This window comes from Chiloscyllium plagiosum, unplaced genomic scaffold (assembly GCF_037043375.1).
Source record: "Chiloscyllium plagiosum isolate Xiang-an unplaced genomic scaffold, Cpla_swu_hap1 HiC_scaffold_28, whole genome shotgun sequence".
Classification (NCBI taxonomy): Eukaryota; Metazoa; Chordata; class Chondrichthyes; order Orectolobiformes; family Hemiscylliidae; genus Chiloscyllium; species Chiloscyllium plagiosum.
This window is the reverse complement of record NW_028270166.1, coordinates 24,554,362-24,575,625: the sequence shown is the minus strand read 5'-3', so window position 1 is coordinate 24,575,625 and position 21,264 is coordinate 24,554,362. Positions and strand designations below refer to the sequence as shown.

General features: G+C 39.3%; 1 protein-coding gene across 1 annotated transcript in view; it reads right to left on the bottom strand.

Annotated features, from left to right (window-relative positions):
- LOC122565047 (transcription factor 4-like) overlaps positions 1-21,264 on the bottom strand; it is a 149,129-nt gene that overhangs the window by 36,015 nt on the left and 91,850 nt on the right. Inside the window, exons 9-14 of the mRNA XM_087976048.1 lie at positions 16,778-16,880; positions 14,824-14,963; positions 12,355-12,502; positions 1,382-1,446; positions 1,069-1,148; positions 256-328 (exon numbers count right to left, since the gene is read on the bottom strand). Of these exons, the coding sequence (XP_087832174.1) occupies positions 256-328; positions 1,069-1,148; positions 1,382-1,446; positions 12,355-12,502; positions 14,824-14,963; positions 16,778-16,880 (609 nt within the window). The remainder of the gene's footprint in view (positions 1-255; positions 329-1,068; positions 1,149-1,381; positions 1,447-12,354; positions 12,503-14,823; positions 14,964-16,777; positions 16,881-21,264) is intronic.

The window sequence follows — 21,264 nt, the reverse complement described above, 5'->3', positions numbered from 1 at the left end:
GAGAGAGAGGGACACAGAGAGAGAACAAAGCATCTCAAAAAAGGTACAATTTGTCAAGAATTAAATTAAAACCTCAAGTTTGAAGATAAACCCCAAATGATGCTGATGAAAGGACTGCACCAACTCAAATTTTCATTGCAAGTATTTACTCTTTTGAGCAGTTCTTTGACAAAGAGCAATAAAGGATTTAAAATATGCTGTTACATAAGCTATAATTTTAAAACGAAGTAGAGGAATTAAACATTAAAATCCTACCAGATTATGTACCGTCCCTTCATAATTCGGTGATAGTGCACCTTGGCCTCCAGATCTAGACCATTGACCCTGTACCTAGAAAATGATAACAACTGCTAGTAAGACTTTGTTTTACTCAAAATCAAGTCCACAATATTAAATTGAAAATGGTTTGCTTAATTCTCATTCAATCCATTACTGAAAGTTCTAGAGCTCAGAAAAGATGAACCACATTACAGAGCAGCTCAAGTTCTTTAATGCCTACATCCCTATCCACCTCCTCAAACATTCACTCCTTTCACTGAGAACACAATGAAAGCAAGGGTTCCCAACACTACATCAACTCCCAAGACTTCTTTGACAGCATCATCCAAAGCCACATCTCTACCAGCAACAATCAGAAGAGAACACTTCCCTTCCAAGCCTTATTCCATGTCATGTAACATCCAGGCCTGGAAATATGTGTTACTAATCTTTCATCTTCAAAATCCTTAAATTCACTCTGTAACTATGAAGTGGGAATACCTAGACCATACAAGCTTAATTGTTCACCATTAAAAGGATAAACAGGGATATTAAATGCTGGCCTGACTAACCACATCCTATGCCATGACCGAAGGCAGAAAATACCAATTACATCCCATTTAACAACTGCTTCAATTTAAGCTTTGACCATTAGATGGTGCAACTGCACCATATTCAAGTATAATGGAACAACCATGTATCCATGTTTCCAGGTGTAATAGCTTAGACAAATGCTAACCATAATATTCCGAAAGTGAACACCTGAATTTTAAAATCAAACCATGGGAAAATAACCAAAACCACAATTTACCTGCAATTGCCTGTGGGGACCCAACTGGTGTTGATGGATTTGAATGGAAGTTATTGCTGGTGTGATCTGGTGAATAGATCTGGAAAACATTAAAAGGGCCAAACTGAATTCAACACAAAGGCAACTTACTTAATTGCACTCTTCTTGTGAAGCTGAATTCATATTGAACATTGTAATGTTGATTAACTACATTTCAAGTACCAATCTAAATTTAGCTGCATACAAAATTCTAACCCTGCAATAAACTGGTTCATGTTATTTAAAGACCGTTAACTAATCCTTACTTTAAAATGACTCATTATGCAAGCTTACCGAAGCTAGAGCCTTTCCCAGTGCATCACAGGTTTGTGGGCTGCCAGCTGAGCTTCCTCTGTTAGCTAAAACCAGAATAGATACATTAACAGGAAACCCAGCAGGTAAATACAATAAATATTTTATGTTCAGCGAACAGATGTATCTGAATTCAGATAAACCACATGAATCTATTATTTAAATAAATCAATTTAACAGAAGCATTTTTTTTAGACAAAGACCTCATCATTTATTTCTTGAAAAATAGGATACAAATTCAAAAATTATGTTCGCATAACTAAATATGGCTAACAAAAATAAAAGCAGTTAATTTTGTTAACAAAATTTAAGAGTGAGTGATGAACAAGGGTGAAAAGCTGTGAAGTTTAAATGACATCAGAAAGATGGAAACTCATTTATAAGGGACAAAACAGCCAAATGCATTACTCCATTTGTGTACACAGTGACAAATAAATTGAGCAGCTAGATCTGATATATTAATGGCTCGACGTTTTAAATTCAGGACACCATAACCTACACAAAGTTAAGACACTATGTAAGCTCACTTTCAAGTGGCAAAATCTGTTAAGTGTTACTCTGATCCACCCAATGACAAGACCATTCTTCAATTCACTCCTAAGATCTGCATTTGATTGCCTTCCTCACCCCCAGCCTTCATATGCAAGGTACTAAGGAGGACCAATTATTTTAAAAGTGATTTGTCTTTGAACGTTACCAAAACTATTGCATCAATGGTTTAAAATCCAAGATATAACAAGTCCACACCTCCACATGCACAACAAGATTATGGCTTGGATTTTGTGGTAAGAGGCAAAACATAGCATGGCTGTTGACAAAAGAAAAACACCTCATGAAGGTCTGGACAACTCCATGACAAGGATTTTTCCTTTCCTGACAAGAATTCAAATCTGATGACAAGTCAAGTGGATCTTTAAGTGTCCAGCAACATTAGTAGCAAAGCCAAAAAGCATGTGAAGTAGCCAAACATATTGAAGCCTGAAGCACTTTATCCTTAATTTTCAAATAGTGAAATAAATGATTAGAATAAAGGTAGAAGCTAAAATAATAAAACATATTTTAAAAGTTCAATTGTTTTCATGACAATGGCTAAATTGGACACTAACTTTCCAGGAAACTAGTTTTAGGTATAATTATAAAGTTCATATACTCTTTAAAATCCCAGGTAAACTCATTCAAGTGTACCTTTCTTTCAAGGTTTTTACAATGAGACCAACAAAAAAAAAACAAATAGTCAATTCATCAAGATCCTACTGATTGCATCTGCGGCAAGGACCAGGACAGTGTGATCTCTAACAGTAACATCTAGATTTCCACTTTATTTTGCACATGCACAAACTTGTAAAGTTACCCATTTAGTAGAATAATGATTGCCAATCCTAACAGTTACCACTGCAAAGGCCAGACTGTAATATTGTCTCATTTTAAATAGGAGTCTTCATCTAGAAGCACTGCTTTACCAATTTATAATGTAGTGAATCAGTGCCTAAAAGAAGTGCAAGTTTGAAGATCAATGCTACAAATGTTCTCACTCCATTTGTAAACAAAGTCCTTTTACAGGTGGGATAAGTGGATTCACTTAATGGAGACGGTGGTTTAGCATAAAAGAAAATCATAAAGAATGCCTATCCTTTTAAAGAACTTGGGTGATCCCCCCAACTCACATCCAAGGGCCTGTGGCCAAATGTTCAACTGTGATCACCAGCAGGAGCAATGCAGCAGAGAAATTGTAAAGAAATCTATATTAGCATTACATACTCCTTTTCATTTATTAAAAACAAAAAATTAAATGAAATGTTTTTAAATATCTCAGAGCACATTCCAGGCATCGAAAATTACAGGGAAAGCAAAACAAAAAAGAAACCATAGAAGAACCCATCACCCGAGGCAGTTTGGAAGGATAACACTTAGTAAGTGGTGAATATCACCAAGTTTATTAAGGAAATACAAGAAAAGGAACTCAATGCTTTATTTATATCTGGATAAAACTTATTTTAGCAGGTAGAAGCTTTGCCAAATATCAGTAATTTTTAACAAAAATATAACTCCACATGATAACTTCTAATTCTCTAAGAGAAACAGCACTAATTCCACATGACAACAACTTACAGAGTCAGAGTTATACAGCACGGAAACAGACTGTTTTGGTCCATCAGTCCATGCTGACCATAATCCCAAACTAAACGATTGCCTGCCTGCACTTGGTCCATATCGCTCTAAATGTTTCTTATTCATGTACTTACATAAATATCTGTTAAACACTAACTGTAGCTGCATCCATCACTTTCTCTGGACGTTCATTCCATACTGGACTAGATTTAAAAAAAAAACAGTCCCTCATGTCTTTTTTAAAAATCTTTCTCCTTGCAGCTTAAAAATATGCCCTCAAATCTTGAAATCCCCCACCCTAGGGAAAAGACACCTGCCACTCACCTTATCTATACCCCTCATGATTTTATAAACCTCTAAAGGTCACCTCTCAACCTCCTACACTTCAGTGAAAGAAGTCCCAGCTTACCTAGCATCTCCTTATAACTCAACTCCTTCATTCCCGGCAACATCCTGGTCATCTCCTGCTTAAGGATATCCTTCCTATAACAGGTTGACCAGAACTGGGCAGAGCAGTCCAGAAGAGGCCTCACCAATGTCCTGTACAACCTCAACACGACTTGTATGGAATACTAGTGTCAAAATGCATTTCTCCTCAATGGCTAGTAGCTGCCTAACTCAAATTATCATTCCCTAACAGATTTGCTCGCCAACGTCACAAGATAACATTAACTTGATGTTCATGCATACACTGCTGGATAACCAGAAATTCTGCTCCAAGTGTTAGCAGAAAGTAAGCCTTAAAATTTCTTATTCCAGTTGGAGTTCAGACATCATTTGGCCCAGAATATTAAAATGTGTTCGGAGGAATTCCTGCATGTTGGGTTTAGGTGGTGTCTTCTGATTTAACTAGGTTTGACATTAACTTAAGACACAAAATTTGTGTAAAGGGAAGTCACTTTTATGTAATGAATTCTACAATGCTGTTTCAACTTCTAGGAGAAATACAATACATCACAGTGCTTTGCTCTAATGGTGGTCAGATATGGTTGCACTGAGTGTCAGTGGAACACAGCACAGACAAAAGTTCACATCCCACGCCCTAATGAGTTTTGCGACAAACTTACATTATTGGAGAATAATTCCTGCATACTAATATTACATGTATTTTGTTTGTAAAAAATAGGTTTGCAATTTCTCGAGCTAAAATCCAATTTTAGTACTTTTATGCTGTAAAATGGACCATGATCAAAACAAACCAAAAGTGAAATGTAACACCATGAATTGTAATCTCTTTTTCTGATTATGATGGTGCAATTTCTTATACTGAATTTTTCAAATTTGTTGAACTTCTGTTTCTTGCCCCATTCAATGGTAAAGTCACAATGGTCTAACCAGATCATACGGTCTCTTTCTCATTACAAAGACACAACTGATGGTGGTTTAACCTGAGCCTCGCGCAAGAGGAGAGGTTGAGAAGGAGAATCCTTCATGGTAACCTCAGCCTGTGCAGGAACTGAACACAGGCCGTTGGCATCACTCTGCATTGCAAAACAGCTGCCTAGCCAACGGAGCTAAACCAACCCCCAATTCATTCAATGGCTAGAAGACCAAAACGTTTAATAAGTTCAGTCTGTTCAAAAATAAATGAAATTGTAGACAAAAAAAAAAGTTATAAACTGTGCAAAACACAGTTTACATTAGCTTAAATAAATCAAGCTTGGATGTGGAGTTTAAGGATTGGTTCAACTAGGACCAATTATTTTTACCATTTTGTCTTGCTGAAATACATTAACCAATTTAGCTCCAGGGAAAAAAAACAAAACCAAACAACACGAAACAGAAGATGGAAGGATCTTGTTTGTACTTGTGAACCGCCTGGAAAAAACATCTTTATTCTTTACACAAAGCATTTTCCAGTTATCACTGAAAAGGAAAGAAATTCTGGTTGTCTGTTTACTCAGTGAGCTGGTGAGTTTGTTTTCAGACGTTTCATCACCATGCTGGGTAACACCAGTGGGTCTACAGTGAGGTGTTAGCATTCTGTCCCACTTGCAATGTGTGTGTCTTGGTCTGTCGCGGTGTGTGGTGTTATTTCCGGTTCTGTTTCTGAAAGGTTGGTTAAATGGGGTTCAAATGTGTGTGTTTGTTAATGGAGTTCCGGTTCGAATGCCAAGTCTCTAGGAAGTCCCGCACCTGTCTTTGTTTTGCTTGTCCCAGGATGGATATAGTGTCCTTTGTCTATGTGTGTGGATACTAGTAATAGTCAGTCATGTCTTTTGGTGGTTAGTTGGTGTTCATGTATCCTGGTGGCTAGTTTCCATAATCCCAAACTAAAGTAGCTGTCTTAGGTGATGTACTAGGTTTGTGGGCTACCATGATGCCTTGGGGCAGGAGTAGTCTGGTGGTCATTTCTGAAAGGTCTTTGATGTATGGTGGAGTGACTGGAGTCTCTGGGTGTGTTGGGTCACCTTGTGTCGATCTGTTGTGCAGGAATCAACGGATTGTGCTTAGCAGGTTGTTTCGGAATACGTTGTATAGTTGTTTCTGCACAGCTCCTCATAGCTCTGGGGGTGCTGCAGCATGTTGTGGCTCGTTTAAACAGTGGCCTGATGCAGTTCCATTGTGGGTACTGGGATAGTTGCTTTTGTAGTTGAGTATCTGGTCAGTGGCTTTCCTGTAAACAATGGTCTGCAGTTCTCCACTAGTTTTTCATTCTACTGTGACATCGAAGGAGTGTGGGTTATTGTTCGCTTCCTCTTTGGTGAACATTATACTGGTGAGGATCTTGTTTGTGTGTTTGTGGGTTTCTTCTAGTTTGTCACGTTTTGCAATGGCAAAAGGTGTCATCCCCACAGCGGACCCAAAGCTTAGGCTGGATTATGGGAAGGGCTGTCTGTTTTAACCTTTGCATAGCTGGTTCTGCTATAAGTCCTGATATTGGTGAGCCCACAGGCATCCCATTGATTTGTTTGTATATCCTGTTGTTGAAGGTGAAGTTGGTATTTGAGGATGCTGTCCTTGGAGTTAGCACTGTTGGGTGTTTGTATCCCAGGTTTGTCTAGCAGTGAGGCCAATGTTTCTTTGGCTAGGGTGACAATTGTTGATGTGAAAAAGGGCCATCATGTCAAAGGAAACCATGACTTCATCACCCTCTATCTTGGTGTCTTTGGTGTTAAGGAATTCTTGGATGGAGTGGTTGGAGTCTTCCAGCAGGTGTTATAGCTTTTGTTGTAGTTCCATTGCTAACCTGTATGTCGGTGTGCTAGGAAATGAGACTATGGGTCTGAGGGGGGCCCCTTGTTTGTGTACCTTTGCTAATCCATATTAACAGGGTGTGTTGGACCCTTCTGGTTTCATCCAAGACCCTCCTTGGACATTACAGTAGAACGAAAAACCAATGGAGAACTGCAGACAAGCATTTACAAGAAAGTCACACACACTGACCAGATACTCAAGTGCAAAAGCAACCATCTCAACACCCACAAATGGAGCTGCATTAGGACACTATTTAAATGAGCTATAACACACTGCAGCACCTTGAAACAATGAGGGGCCAAGGAGAAACACCTATACAATGTATTCAGGAACAAAGGGATTGGTTAAAGTGTGATGCTTTAATGCAAGGAGCGTCAGAAATAAGAGTGATGAACTTAGAGCATGGATCAGTACTTGGGACTATGATGTTGTGGCCATAAATGGAGATGTGGGTTTCATAGGGGGAGGAATGGTTGCTAAATGTTCCGGGTTTAGAACTTTTAAAAATAACAGGGAGGGTGGAAAAAGAGGCAGGGGCATTGCTAATCAGAGTGCATCACAGCTACAGAAACAAAGGCTGTTGAGGAAGGTTTTTCTACTAGAAGTTAGGAACGCAAAGGAGCAGCCACCTCATTGGGGGTTTTCCACAGACCCCGTAATAGCAGTAGGGAGATTGAAGAACTCAGACTGGCAGATTGTGGAAAAATGCAGATGTAGCAGGGCTACTGTTAATAGGTGACTTCAACTTTTCCAATATTGACTGGAACCTCCTTAATGCAGATGGTTTGGATGAAGCTGTTTCTGTCAGGTGTTTGAGAGGGTTTCCTTACTCAGTACATAGACAGGCTGACAAGGAGAAGAGGCCATTTTGGATTTGGTGCTCGGCAATGAGCCAGGACAGTGTCAGATCTTGCGGTGGGAGAACACTTTGGTGACAGTGACCACAACTGCCTCACATTTATCAAGGGAAGATATTTAATTGGGGAAAAGGAAATTATGACGCTAATCAGACAGGAGTTGGAAGTACAGATTGAGAGCAATTGTTCCACAAGGGCACAACTGACATGGGGAGACGGTTTAAGGAGCAATTGTTGCGAGTGATGCACAAATTTGTTCCGCTGAGACAGGCAAGAAGGGGTAAGATTAAGGAGCCTTGGATGACAAGAGGAGCTTCTTGTCAAAAGGAAGGCGGCAGCTTACGTAAGGCGGAGGAAGAAAGGATCTAGCACAGCTTTAGAGGATTACAGGTTTACTAGAAAAGAGCTCAGAAATAGACTGAGGTGAACCAGGAGGGGGCACGAAAAAGGCTTGGCAGGAAGGATGAGGGAGAACCCAAAGGCATTTTAGTCATACGTGAGGAATAGGAGAATGTTCAGGGAGAAGGAAGGGCCGGTCAGGGATAGCATAGGGAACTTGTGGGTGGAGTCTGAGCAAATGGGGGAAGCCCTAAATGAGTTTTTTGCTTCGGTTTTCACTAAGGAAAGGGACCTTGTTGTGAATGAGAACTTTGAGGAGCTGGGAAACAGGCTTGAACAGATCAAGATTGGTGAAGCTGATGTACTGGAAATTTTGACAAACATTAAGATTGATAAGTCTCCAGGGCCAGACCAGATTTATCCTAGGTTGCTCCAGGAAACGAGAAAGGAGGTTGCTAAGCCGCTGGCGAAGATCTTTGCTTCCTCACTGTCCACGCGAGTCGTACCGGAGGGAGGTGAATGTTGTTCCTCTTTTCAAGAGGAATAGGGAAATCTCTGGCAATTACAGACCAGTCAGTCAGCCTTACATCTGTGGTCATCAAGGTTTTGGAAAGAATTCCGAGGGATAGGATTTATGACTATTTGGAAAAGCATAATGATTAAGGGCAGTCAGCATGGCGTTGCGAGGGGCAGGTCGTGCCTCACAAATCTTGAGTTCTTTGAGGTGACGACGAGACAGGTCTGCGAAGGTCAAGCAGTGGATGTGGTGTATCTGGACTTCAGCAAGACATTTGATAAGGTCCCCATGGTAGGCTCATTCATAAAGTCAGGAGGTATGGGATACAGGGAGATTTGGCGGTCTGGATTCAGAACTGGTTGGCCTACAGAAGGCAGAGAATTGGATGGAAAGTAGATGGAAAGTATTCTGCCTGGAGGTCAGTGGTGAGTGGTGTCCCACAGAGTTCAGTTCTTGGGCCTCTGCTCTTTGTAGTTTTTATAAATGGAGGTGGTGGTTGAGGGGTGTGTAAGTAAAATTGCCAATGACACAAGGTTGGAGGTGCCGTTGATTCTATCAAGGGCTACTGCAGGCTGCAGTGCGACACAGACAGGATGCAGAGCTGGGTTGAGAAATGGCAGATGGAGTTCAACCTGAATAAATGTGAAGTGATGCATTTTGGAAGGTTGAACGAGAATGCTGAATATAGGATTAAAAGATAAGAGTCTTGGCAGCGTGGAGGAACAGGGGGATCTGTGTGTTCAATGCATAGGTCCCTCAAAGTTGCCACCCAAGTGGATAGGGTTGTTAAGAAAGCATATGGTGTTCTGGCTTTCATTAACACGGGGATCGAGTGTAAGAGCCGCGAGGTTTTGCTGCAGCTCTACAAAACCCTGGTGAGACCACACTTGGAATATTGCGTCCAGTTCTGGTCACCCTACTATAGGAAAGATTCAGAAGGCTTTGGAGAGGGTGCAAAGAAGGTTTACCAAGGTGCTGCCTGGACTGGAGGACTTGTCTTATGAAGAGTGGTTGACTAAGCTTGGACTTCTCTCTGGAGAGGAGCAAGAGAAGTGACCTGATCAAGGTATACAAGGTAATGATAGGCTTGGATAAAGTCAATAGCCAGAGACTTTTCCCCAGGGCAGGATTGACTGGCACGAGCCGTCATCATTTTAGATATTCGGAGGAAGGTATAGAGGAGACGTCAGAGGTAGGTTCTTTATGCAGAGAGTTGTGAATGCATGGAATGCATTGCCAGTGGTGGTGGTGGAAGCAGAGTCTTTAGGGACATTTAAGCAACTGCTGTACATGCACATGGATAGCATGAATTGAGGGGTGCGTAATTTAGGTTATTTTATTTTAGATTAGGAATAATTCTTGGCACAACATCGTGGGCCGAAGGGCCTGTTTTTTATGTTCTAACCGTTATGTGATAAGCACAATCCGCCGATTCCTGCACAACAAATCTAAGCAAGATAACACAACACACACAGAGATTACGATAACACTGTACCATACAAAGACATTGCAGGAGATGACCACCAGACTACTCCAGCCTCAAGGCAACATGGTAGCCCACAAACCTATTACCACACCTAAGATAACTACTGATGAATTTAAAAGGACCACACACCCACCAGAACGAATGTAATATACAAAGTACCCGACAAGGATTACAACATAGCTGTGGTTCTGTTCGCCGAGCTGGAAGTTTTTGTTGCAAACGTTTTGTCCCCTGTCTAGGTGACATCCTCAGTGCTTGGGAGCCTCCTGTGAAGCGCTTCTGTGGCGTTTCCTCCGGCATTTATAGTGGCCTGTCCCTGCCACTTCCGGTTGTCAGTTTCAGCTGTCCGCTGTAGTGGCCGGTATATTGGGTCCAGGTCGATGTGTTTGTTGATGGAGTTTGTGGATGAGTGCCATGCTTCTAGGAATTCCCTGGCTGTTCTTTGTTTGGCTTGCCCTATAATGGTAGTGTTGTCCCAGTCAAATTCATGTTGCTTGTCGTCTGCGTGTGTGGCTACTAGGGATAGCTGGTCGTGTCGTTTCGTGGCTAGTTGAAGTTCGTGGATGCGGATCGTTAGCTGTCTTCCTGTTTGTCCTATATAGTGTTTTGTGCAGTCCTTGCATGGGATTTTGTACACTACATTAGTTTTGCTCATGCTGGGTATCACGTCCTTCGTTCTGGTGAGAGAACAAAGGACCCGATACCCAGCATGAGCAAAACTAATGTAGTGTACAAAATCCCATGCAAGGACTGCACAAAACACTATATAGGACAAACAGGAAGACAGCTAACGATCCGCATCCACGAACTTCAACTAGCCACGAAACGACACGACCAGCTATCCCTAGTAGCCACACACGCAGACGACAAGCAACATGAATTTGACTGGGACAACACTACCATTATAGGGCAAGCCAAACAAAGAACAGCCAGGGAATTCCTAGAAGCATGGCACTCATCCACAAACTCCATCAACAAACACATCGACCTGGACCCAATATACCGGCCACTACAGCGGACAGCTGAAACTGACAACCGGAAGTGGCAGGGACAGGCCACTATAAATGCCGGAGGAAACGCCACAGAAGCGCTTCACAGGAGGCTCCCAAGCACTGAGGATGTCACCTAGACAGGGGACAAAACGTTTGCAACAAAAACTTCCAGCTCGACGAACAGAACCACAGCAACGAGTACCCGAGCTACAAATCTTCTCACAAACTTTGACTACAACATACATTACATTGGACAAACCGACAGGAAACTAGCCACCAGGATAAATGAACACCAATGAGCCATCAAAAGACATGACGACTATCATTAGTATCCACACACAAACAAAGGAGGACACCAGTTCGACTGGGACATTACATCCATCCTGGACAGGCTAAACAAAGAAACTCACGGGAATTCAGAGAGACCTGGAATCCAAACTGAGAACTCCATTAAACATACACAGATTTGAACCCCATTTACTAACCTCTCAGAAACAGAACCGGAAATGACACCACCCACCGCGACAAACCAAAACACAAACAGCACGTGGGACAGAACACCAACACTTCACTGGAGGCTCACTGATGCTACCTTGCGTGGTAATGAAATTTCTGAAAACAAACCCAACAGCTCAGCAAGCAGACAACCTGATCCACAATCTGAGCTACAAACCTTCTCCAAAATCTCAAAATGAGTACTGCATTCAGCAAAATGATTCATTCTCAAAATAATAAATAACTTAGAAATATTGAAACTTGGCAGGGCTCTTCAACTGTGGAGATGACAAAGAAATGCCATCATTCAGGCAACATACACCATCTACAAAGATGTTTGAAGGAGTCTCTTGCCCTCCTTCCTATTTCTTACTATCTTAAGGCCTACATTCAGGATGAAACAGCCCACTTGATTGATAGGATATCAACAAACAAACATTTGGTCATTCAACCAGCAATGCACTGCAGCAGCAATGTGTACCATGCACAAGATGCACTGCTGAAATTCATCAAGGCTCCTAAAACAGCAATTTGCAAACCCACAACCATCATCTTAAGGGAGGCAGATGTGTGGGGAGAACATTTTCAAGCCACTACCATTCTGACTTGAAAATATATTGTTGTTTCTTTGGTGTCATTGAGTCAGTCACCTGGAACTTCCTACCAGAATGGTCTACTGACACCAAAATGGATGGCGGCAGCTGATCACCACCTTCTCAAGGCAAAAAGACATGGGTAATAAATCCTGGCCCATCTAGTAATGCTCACGGCCAGTGAATGAATTTGAAAAGGCCACGACAATCAGTTCAATGCAAAACACAGTGACATTGAAGATGTAAACTTGGAATTATTAAACAAAAACTTTAACAATGATAACAGAAAACAACAGGACAACATATGCTTCATACATATGAACAGATCAAAATATTTACAGCAATCATGCGTTAAAAAGCCATACATACTCATGATGGTTTCTGTCCCACTGATTGGTGGTGTGTGAGATGAAACACCATATGCAGTTGAACCTGCATTATTGGAACAATGGAAACCAGACAAAGATGGAAGACTTCCGTTAACTTCTGTTGATGGCACACTGTGTATTGGGTAGCTCTAAAAAAAAAAGAAAAATGTAGAGGCACAAAGCTCATTCATCAATTTTCCAAGTGCTGAAAGTATGTGGTTGCGCTGAAGGTTCAGGGCACTTGTAATCAGTCTTAAAACTACAGATTTTATAACTGAGTTTATTTAAAAAAAAATCATAAACAAAAACAAAACAGAAACAAAAAACAAACAACAGGTAAAAGGAAATTGTCATGAAACAAAAGGCTAGTTTAAGTCTTTGCCCTTGTTCTATACTTGGATAAAGATGCGAGCCAATAAATCAGTAGGTGCATGGTATAGATTCTGACCGTCATATGTGCAATCTCTGTCCCTTAAAACTAATAAAAACTTCTATTACACATTTTCAAGGTTTAAAAAGTAAAAGTGGTTTGACTAAAGTTGGCAGAATAATCCATATTCATGATTTCTTCTGGAGGCTTCTAATCTCAATCATGCCATCTCTGGCAAGTAACAAGGGAAATGTTTTATTTCAGAATAAAGCACGAAGGACTCCCTGGCTCTGTTGAGTTTACTGGCAGTACACTACTAATTAGCCCTGACCGAACGTCTTTGAAGAGGCTACAAACAAGTGCATGTTATAACACAACTTGCGAGTTAGAACAAAAGATGAAAACAAAAACACAAGGATTTCCAATCATGCCACTAAGCCATATTTTAAACTAGAAATGTTAGATTTCTATCAGCTACTTAGAACATTTTCAAGTACTGAATTCTCAAAATTGATACAGAAACTAATAGAACAAACCATGACTATTTTTAAAATTCGCAGTTGGACAAACTTAGGAGCATGCAGGAGGCTTGTTTAAAGATATTTAGTGATATTGAAACAAAATAGGTAAAATGAAGATCTGATATAGGTTTTCTACAATATCTCTGAATGGTTCAAGAGAGGACTTTTCCAGCAACAGACAGGAGACTACGTGAAACAAATTTGGCCTTCACGATATAGCTCATATTTTTGAGGAAATGAAATTTGAAAGTAGTAAAGCTCGGTACTAATCAGAATTATCACTTCAGAGGATGGCTATTGTGGGAATAGGAAGTTCGCACTGTGCAACTGCAAGCTTCCTGGAGGTTGGGGCTAAGGACATTGTTATGTACAAATCTGGAAAAATTATATCTGACCTTTGAATATTTAATGTGACTTTCATGCCCAGAGTAACAAACAGGCTGTACTGTTCAATAGGTTACATCTATTGCAAATTGTACCTCTTGCTTTTTAGGTGAAGAAAAATGCAAATCTCTTATGGCCATAAATACAGATTTGCGTTTTTAAAAAATTCTTTCTAATACGTGCCTGGTTTTCAGGCAATATCAGCCCAAAATAAACAGGAAAATTCAGTGTTTCTGGCTGATTAATATTATCCATAAACTTGCACTGCATACAAAGTCAAGAATGAATTTTCATTTCATTCCATAAGGCATTAACTTTTGTCCTAAATAAATAAAAAATAGCCTTAATTTAACAATAATTTATTTAAAAACCAAATGGAAAACGTTGGTTGTTGATGGTTTATCATCCTCCAATGGTGATTTAACCCCAGCCGAGCAGAAGGCAGTGCGATTCATGGGATGCAGTTTAAAATATTCTTATTTTGACACTTCTTGAAATGACCTCCAACATGAACAATCAATTGTGTCACTGGAATAAGAAAACCATGTTGGATAAAAATACCCATACTCTAAAAAGAAACATTATATTTCATGGGGTAGATTGACAAAAATAAGAAAAAAAAAGGTATCAAAACAACTCTTTTGGCATTAATAGCTAATTTATTTATGTAACTTCCAGAAATAATTCACTGTGATATATATTTTGAGACATGTAGTACTAATCAAATGTATATTATTCTGTAACAAATACTATATTCATTAGAGATAAAAAATTAAACAAAGAAATTGTCCTTTAAACTTTCCAAGCAAATTGCTAAACTGTAAATGCTATTGAGTTTGTTTAAAACCAGTTTTTAAAAACAGCAGACCTAAATGGTTTTCACATTTTAACAAGAATGCTGAGTAAAACTGTATCAGCATACTGATTGAAATGGATCGCTTTCCATAAGCGGACTTTAATAGTTCAGCATCAGCTAAATGATTCAGTGATGATGTAACAATTGAGTAAATGTGCACAACCAAACATCAGTATTTATCACTTGGCCTTTAGAACAAGTATGAAACTTGTATTATAACAGTTTTGCCAGAGGCTAAAATCCACTAAAACCAGGACGAAATGCTGAGAAAAAAAAATGATAACAATAAACAAGCATTTCCAACCTAGAATCATCATTCTGGAGATAAACCTCACTTACCAGGCGTTCCTGTGAATGAAGGTTGCTGTAGCCACCAGATTGGGACAAATGGGATGAAGAATTTGCCATCAAATTTCCATATCCTGGCTGGCCTATTCCACTAGATGAGGTCCAAACATCAGGACCATTGTGAATACCATCTAAAAATGTAACAAGAAGCGTACTTAAATAGCTATGCACACAGGAACAGAAGTTTAATTATTCACACTCTTATCTGGTCAGTTTTGTATATAGATAAAACAAGATAAAAGTAAATCAAATCACTCTTAGGTAAAGCATTTTTTTTCTTTCCAGTTATTTGTTGCATTCTGTGAATATATCCTAAGGTATTCAATGGGATCCGTTCTTATTGATGCAGAACGAAAACCCCTTTTTTGATCTAATTAACTACTTCATTACAAGGTTGAATCTGGACTAAGACTTTTCCCTTGCGGTTGGGGGGAGGAAGAAAAGAGGAAAGAGTAGAATAATAAATACTCTTCTTTCACTAATGTGAATTAGTTTGCACTCCTAATCCAGTTCCTAGTGGGCAGTAACTTACAGATGAAAGTCATCCTTAAGTCATTTGTGTTCAATTTCAGTAAGATAGACCATAGGATAGCTTCTGGATTAGTGGTGCTGGAAGAGCATAGCAGTTCAGGCAGCATCCAAGGAGCTTCGAAATCGACGTTTCGGGCAAAAGCCCTTCATCAGGAATAAAGGCAGTGAACCTGGAGCATGGAGAGATAAGCTCGAGGGTGGGGGTGGGGAGAAAGTACTCTATGCTACTTTCTCCCCACCCCCACCCTCCTCTAGCTTATCTCTCCATGCTCCAGGCTCACTGCCTTTGTTCCTGATGAAGGGCTTTTGCCCGAAACGTCGATTTCGAAGCTCCTTGGATGCTGCCTGAACTGCTGTGCTCTTCCAGCACCACTAATCCAGAATCTGGTTTCCAGCATCTGCAGTCATTGTTTTTACCCCATAGGATAGCTTGACATGACAAAAGGCAAGCTCCAACTAGGTGTCTGGATGTCACTTTCTATGTTCAAGTTGCACCATTATTGAGGCTGACAAAGGAACTTTCATTTGCATCTAATAATGGATGCTTTGTTGAGAAGAACTAGCTGCTAGTAAAAGCAAAACCAAAAATATTGAAAATATAACCAGCATCTTAAAAGATGTTGAATAAGCTCCAGTCGCAATCTTGAAATGAAATCACCCATATAGGATAAATCAAATGCACCAAGAGTCTGTTTCATCTAACTTGTTCACATTGCAATTTATGTACAGAAATTATTTACCACTCTCAGCCTACATAGTTGCTTAAGTGAAATGGGATGCACTTTGGAAGACTGCTCTCTGCACAAGAGGCAGGAGAAGAACAACTGGGCGAGGTGGTGTGAAGTCTCAGTATCGACCAGAAATTGTGAAAAACCAATGAAATCAATAACTTAACTGAAATAATTACTTTGTACCCCACACAGGCTGTTGCAAGACCCTATTGTGCTTAACAATCACATTTACAAATCATTCTCAATTCCCTAACTAAAACTACTTGTCAAGATTCAAACCCTAGATGGATGTAAAGAAAGACAGAGAGAAGAAATTGTGCAGGGGCTAAGGTAGGAGGAAAAAAGATTGGTTTGAAAAATTATACACAAAGGTTTGAGCATTCACATGTACGGTTGAGCTAGAATGATTTTGACTAATACCCAGAGAACAAAAAACAAAAGGAGCAATGCATCATATTGATACTTCATTCCTTATTTTTTTTTCCCCCCCAGTAAAAAGTTAATTTACCTCAAAGTAGGGTTCCTTTACAGAAATGACTACACAAAGACAATGTTATGCATTCAAAACATGTCCTAATTATTAATCAATTGTGAATCAGGAATTGCAATTTAATAAAGAGAAAACAGAATGCATTCATCAGTTCAATGTTGATTAATTCAGTTATCAGTAATCCGCCTTTTACCTTGAATATAGAAAGATCCTGGAAACACAGAACCTGAAGGTTTGGATGAAGAATACCCAGATGTATCTCTGCTATATTCTTCAGTTGATGTTGATGCGTAGACCTGCATTGGAAGGTTGAATAAATATATTTAAAAAGATAAAAACTGAATCAAGGTCTTAAGCTAAATTTCTACAGTTTTTAATGCCATTTAAACCCAAATAATTGAATTTTTTTCCACCTTAATGAAGTCTAAGGATTTTGTAATAAGTATATATTCACAATTTACATGACTATAATTAGCAGGGTTACTAGTAACCTGTGTCACAGTGGCAGGCAATGATAATCTCCAACAAAACAGAAATAAGCAAATAATTTCCCCTTGACTATCATTGCTGGACTCCCCACTAATATCCTGACAGTTACTATTTACAAGGAATTGAACTGGACTAACCATATAAATACAATGGCTAGAAGTGCAGGTCAGAAGCTGGGAATTTCGCAGCAAGTTATTCACCTTTTAACCAGCCCCACTCACCTCAAAAGCATGGCCACCAAATGATCAGCCAATAAACGCCTCATGCTTATTCTTATTGCAGATTCTCAAATGGAGGTGGGGTACATATCCTTAAAAGGGTCAAACAATATGTTCATGAGCAGCAGTCACAAGTGGCTTTGATCTGAATTAGGAGCAGATTGCAGCAAAATGGGCTTCTGGTCTCACTTCAGTGGTGTGACAGAATGGAGGAGAATGTAAAATAACAAGATGATCACTGGGGAGAACCTCAGTTAACAAGGCTGGCAGTGAGTGCCAGGTGAAACCAACCTCGAGGGATTCTCCCCCTCCTAAGAAAAGGGTTAAGTTAACCCTTCACTTCAGTATAATATTGTAGATTTTACTATTTGAAAAAGGGTCCTTTGACAGAAAGCATTTCAAATCTATGCCTTAGACACCTTCCTCAAATTTCAAAACTAGGCACAATGAGCTTTTAAGTCACACCCACTTTAAGGTAGGGTGAACACTTTCTCTTGTTTCACCTAGATTCCATTATCTGGCCTTTTATCCTTTCTTCCTGATATAAGCTGGATCAATTTCTTTGATCTACTCACTCTAATGTCATCTGAGCTTGCAGAACTTCACTTTCACAGATCCAATCCAGACAATGTTAGCTGGAACTACCATTTGGCTGACCCAACAGTTACTTTGAAGCGACTGAATACCAAACTTCAACATCACCTCCTACTGGACTATGATCTCATCAACATGCATCAAGCCATCAATTCCAACACTGTCACCTCTTTTTGCAATCACTCTTCTGCAGCCTCCAATTTCCATTTCTAAAACTGCACAGCTCGGTTACTTCCTTTTGAAACGCCACAAAATGATTCTACCATGGCAGACCCATCTTTTCAGTCTGTTCTGGCCCCAGAGAACTGATTTCTCCTTTCCAAACCGTTCTCTCCCCCCTATTCAGGGTCTTCCTATCTACATTGAGTACTCAGTCAACATCCTTCACTGCTTTCACACTGTTCCCAATTTCCTGACACTTACTGTATCTTTTTATTATGTACACCCTATTCATTTTCAGCTCCACCTCTCACCAGATGTACTTTCATTACTCATTTATTTCATTTAAAGTTTCATTACTGGTTATGCCAAACCCTAAGATGACCTCAAAAGAGGTGTTAAGCCCCCTTTTTTGAACTCCCCAACAGCCCATAGTGGGTAAGTACACCCAGTACTGTTAGAAAGGCATTCTAACCCAACAAAGTCCTGCCAGTACGTACTCACTGTCTGACCTTTTACTTCAAGTTTTCTCTGATGACTCCATTTTCTCCAAATTAAAGGTGTTTCAATAAGGACCTGAAAGAGTCCTACTTCAATGTGGCTTTTAAATGGGAGAAGAGAACATTATTTGTTCTCATGATTTGGAGATACCGGTGTTGAACTGGGGTGGACAAAGTTAAAAATCACAACACCAGGTTATAGTTCAACAGGTTTATTTGGAGGCACTTGCTTTCGAAGCACTGTTTCTTCATCAGGTGTTTTATCAGAAGAAGCAGCGCTTTGAAAGCTAGTGCCTCCAAATAAACCCGTTGGACTATAACCTGGTGTTGTGTGATTTTTAACTTTATTTGCTCTTGTCCTACTCCAGTCTGCTCCCTCACCACTTTACAATGATAACTTCTGGATGTAATAAGCAGATAGTAGATTGCAGGACATAGGCATATTTATAGAGGGAGCAGGTTAAAAAAAAAATTACATTTAAACAAGGAAAGTGATAAATAAAGGCCTAGGTTTAATGTGCGTATTAACATCTCTGAACAGGCTGATTTAGAAAAATAGGTCAAATGAAATGCAAGCATAAATAATTTGAAAAACATAGCAGTAACAGATCGGAGTGATTCAGGAATATTAATGTTTAAAAACAGATTTCATTCAGAAAAATCCATTAATAAGCAAATTACAGCCATTCTTCATACGTAAATGCAAGTAATGTTGAATTTGTACAAACTACCGATTAGGTCACAACTGGAGGGCTACTTGCAGTTCTAGAGTCCATTATAGTAAGCATATTAGAGGAAAACATTCAACTACATTCACTGAAATGATGATCCAAAACACTTATTTGTCTTAAGAATAGCTCAAACAAATTGGGGCAATTTCAACGACCTGGAGAAGACCAAGCAAGGAGTGATAGCTTTCAAATCTGCAGGACTTTCTTTTTTTACATTTAAAAATAAGTGTACAAACCCCCAGTGGATTGCTCCCACTAATTAGTGAACTAAAAAAAAAGCCCAGATTCCAGATTGGATGAATGAATCAAGTGGAAAGCCTTCTTTCCCTTACAGAAGGTGGTTAGAAAATCCAATGTCTTCCCACAAAAGGGTTAAGGTATACAACATCAACTAAAGAAAAATAGACAGACATTTGCAAATTATAGAAAGTATATAAAGATTGGTAGGAAAACTGCGTCCTTCCAAAACCATTCTCTGTTAAGTCAGCACCAACACAGGCATGATTGGCCAAAAGGCCTCCTTTAAAATTCTACAGTTTCTCTTATTTGTTTAATAAATGCCATTAAAAAAAAACTTAAAAAGGAACATGAAGTTTTACCTTTTCATGTTGCAAAGCAAGTAGGAGACAGAGAATGGCACCTTTACAGATGGATATTTTAAGAATCTTTTTGAATTAAATTTACATTTTTGAACTATAAAAAGCATGCAATTACATTACAAAAGCTAATGTAGCTAAAAATTAATGTAGTTAGTTTGCTATCTCAAGACCAAACAAGTATTTACATTGTATTCTTAATGTAATATACTAGCCAAAAACACTTCAAGGCGTATAAAGTTTAGAATATGGTACAGAGCCACAGTTCGTTAATTTAGGACAAGGGCCAAAGGCTTGATCAAAGAACTAGATCTTAAAAATAATGCCTCAAAAGGAGTAAGCAAAAGAGAGGGGTTTGTAGAGGAAATGCCAGAGATCAGGTCTTTGGCAAATCAAGGTGAAGTAATTAAGGTCAGAAATTGTCAAGAGGCCTCAATTAAAGAAACTAATATTAGAGGATTGAAAGGATAGAGAATAGAAAGATAAAGTGTGGGCAGGTCACAATCAGATTTGAAAACAGCAGGGAGGATTTTAAAATCAAGGCACAGTTCACAAGGAGCCAATGTAAGTTTGCGAGAAAATAGGCAATGAGTAAACCAAATGGTGCAAATTAAGCCAGAAGGACAAGATTGGATTAAAAAAATTGCATGAGCTCAAAATTACAGAGGGTAAATCTTGGGGTGTGGCCAAGTGTACACAGGAATATTGCAGTCAATTCCAGAGATAACAAAAGGCAGCTGAGTAGGTCATTCACCCCATTGAAACTGTGATGTGGACTGAAGGCAAGTGGCTTTTATTTTCCAAATATTTGAGAAAATGTATGCTGAATGAGAAGTACTCAACAAGGGGACTGAAGGAGGTGCTGTGAGGTGGAATTATCATAAACATGGATGTGAACTTTGTGCTTTTAAATGATGATGCAAGAGTAGCAATGCAAGTAGGAAATAAGAAGTTGAGAACGATGGATATTAGGATTACACCACAGGCTGCAGGAGTAGGAAGAAAGGCCACTGTCCCCAGCTACAAATTAGATAGCGAAGACCTTGAGTGCAATTTTAAAGTACTTTTACTGTGCCAGATCTAACCTAGAAATGATTGATGTCAGTTTCCTAAAATGGATCGTGAATCATTCACAAGTCCGTCCTGCAGTTCAATTAAGTTAAAATAAAAGGTGTTCATTTTATTACCATACATAAAGCTACAATGTTACAGACAACAATACACACTGAGAAATCAGATGCAAAATCTTTTTCTCCTACAATACACTCTTAAATCTAAAAGATCAGGTTACTGGGTTGAAAACGAATCTAGAAAAATTGACTTATTTTATAATCTGATTAAATAGCAAGCATCAGGAAGGGAACTGAATGATGTACATCTAATAACTGCCATC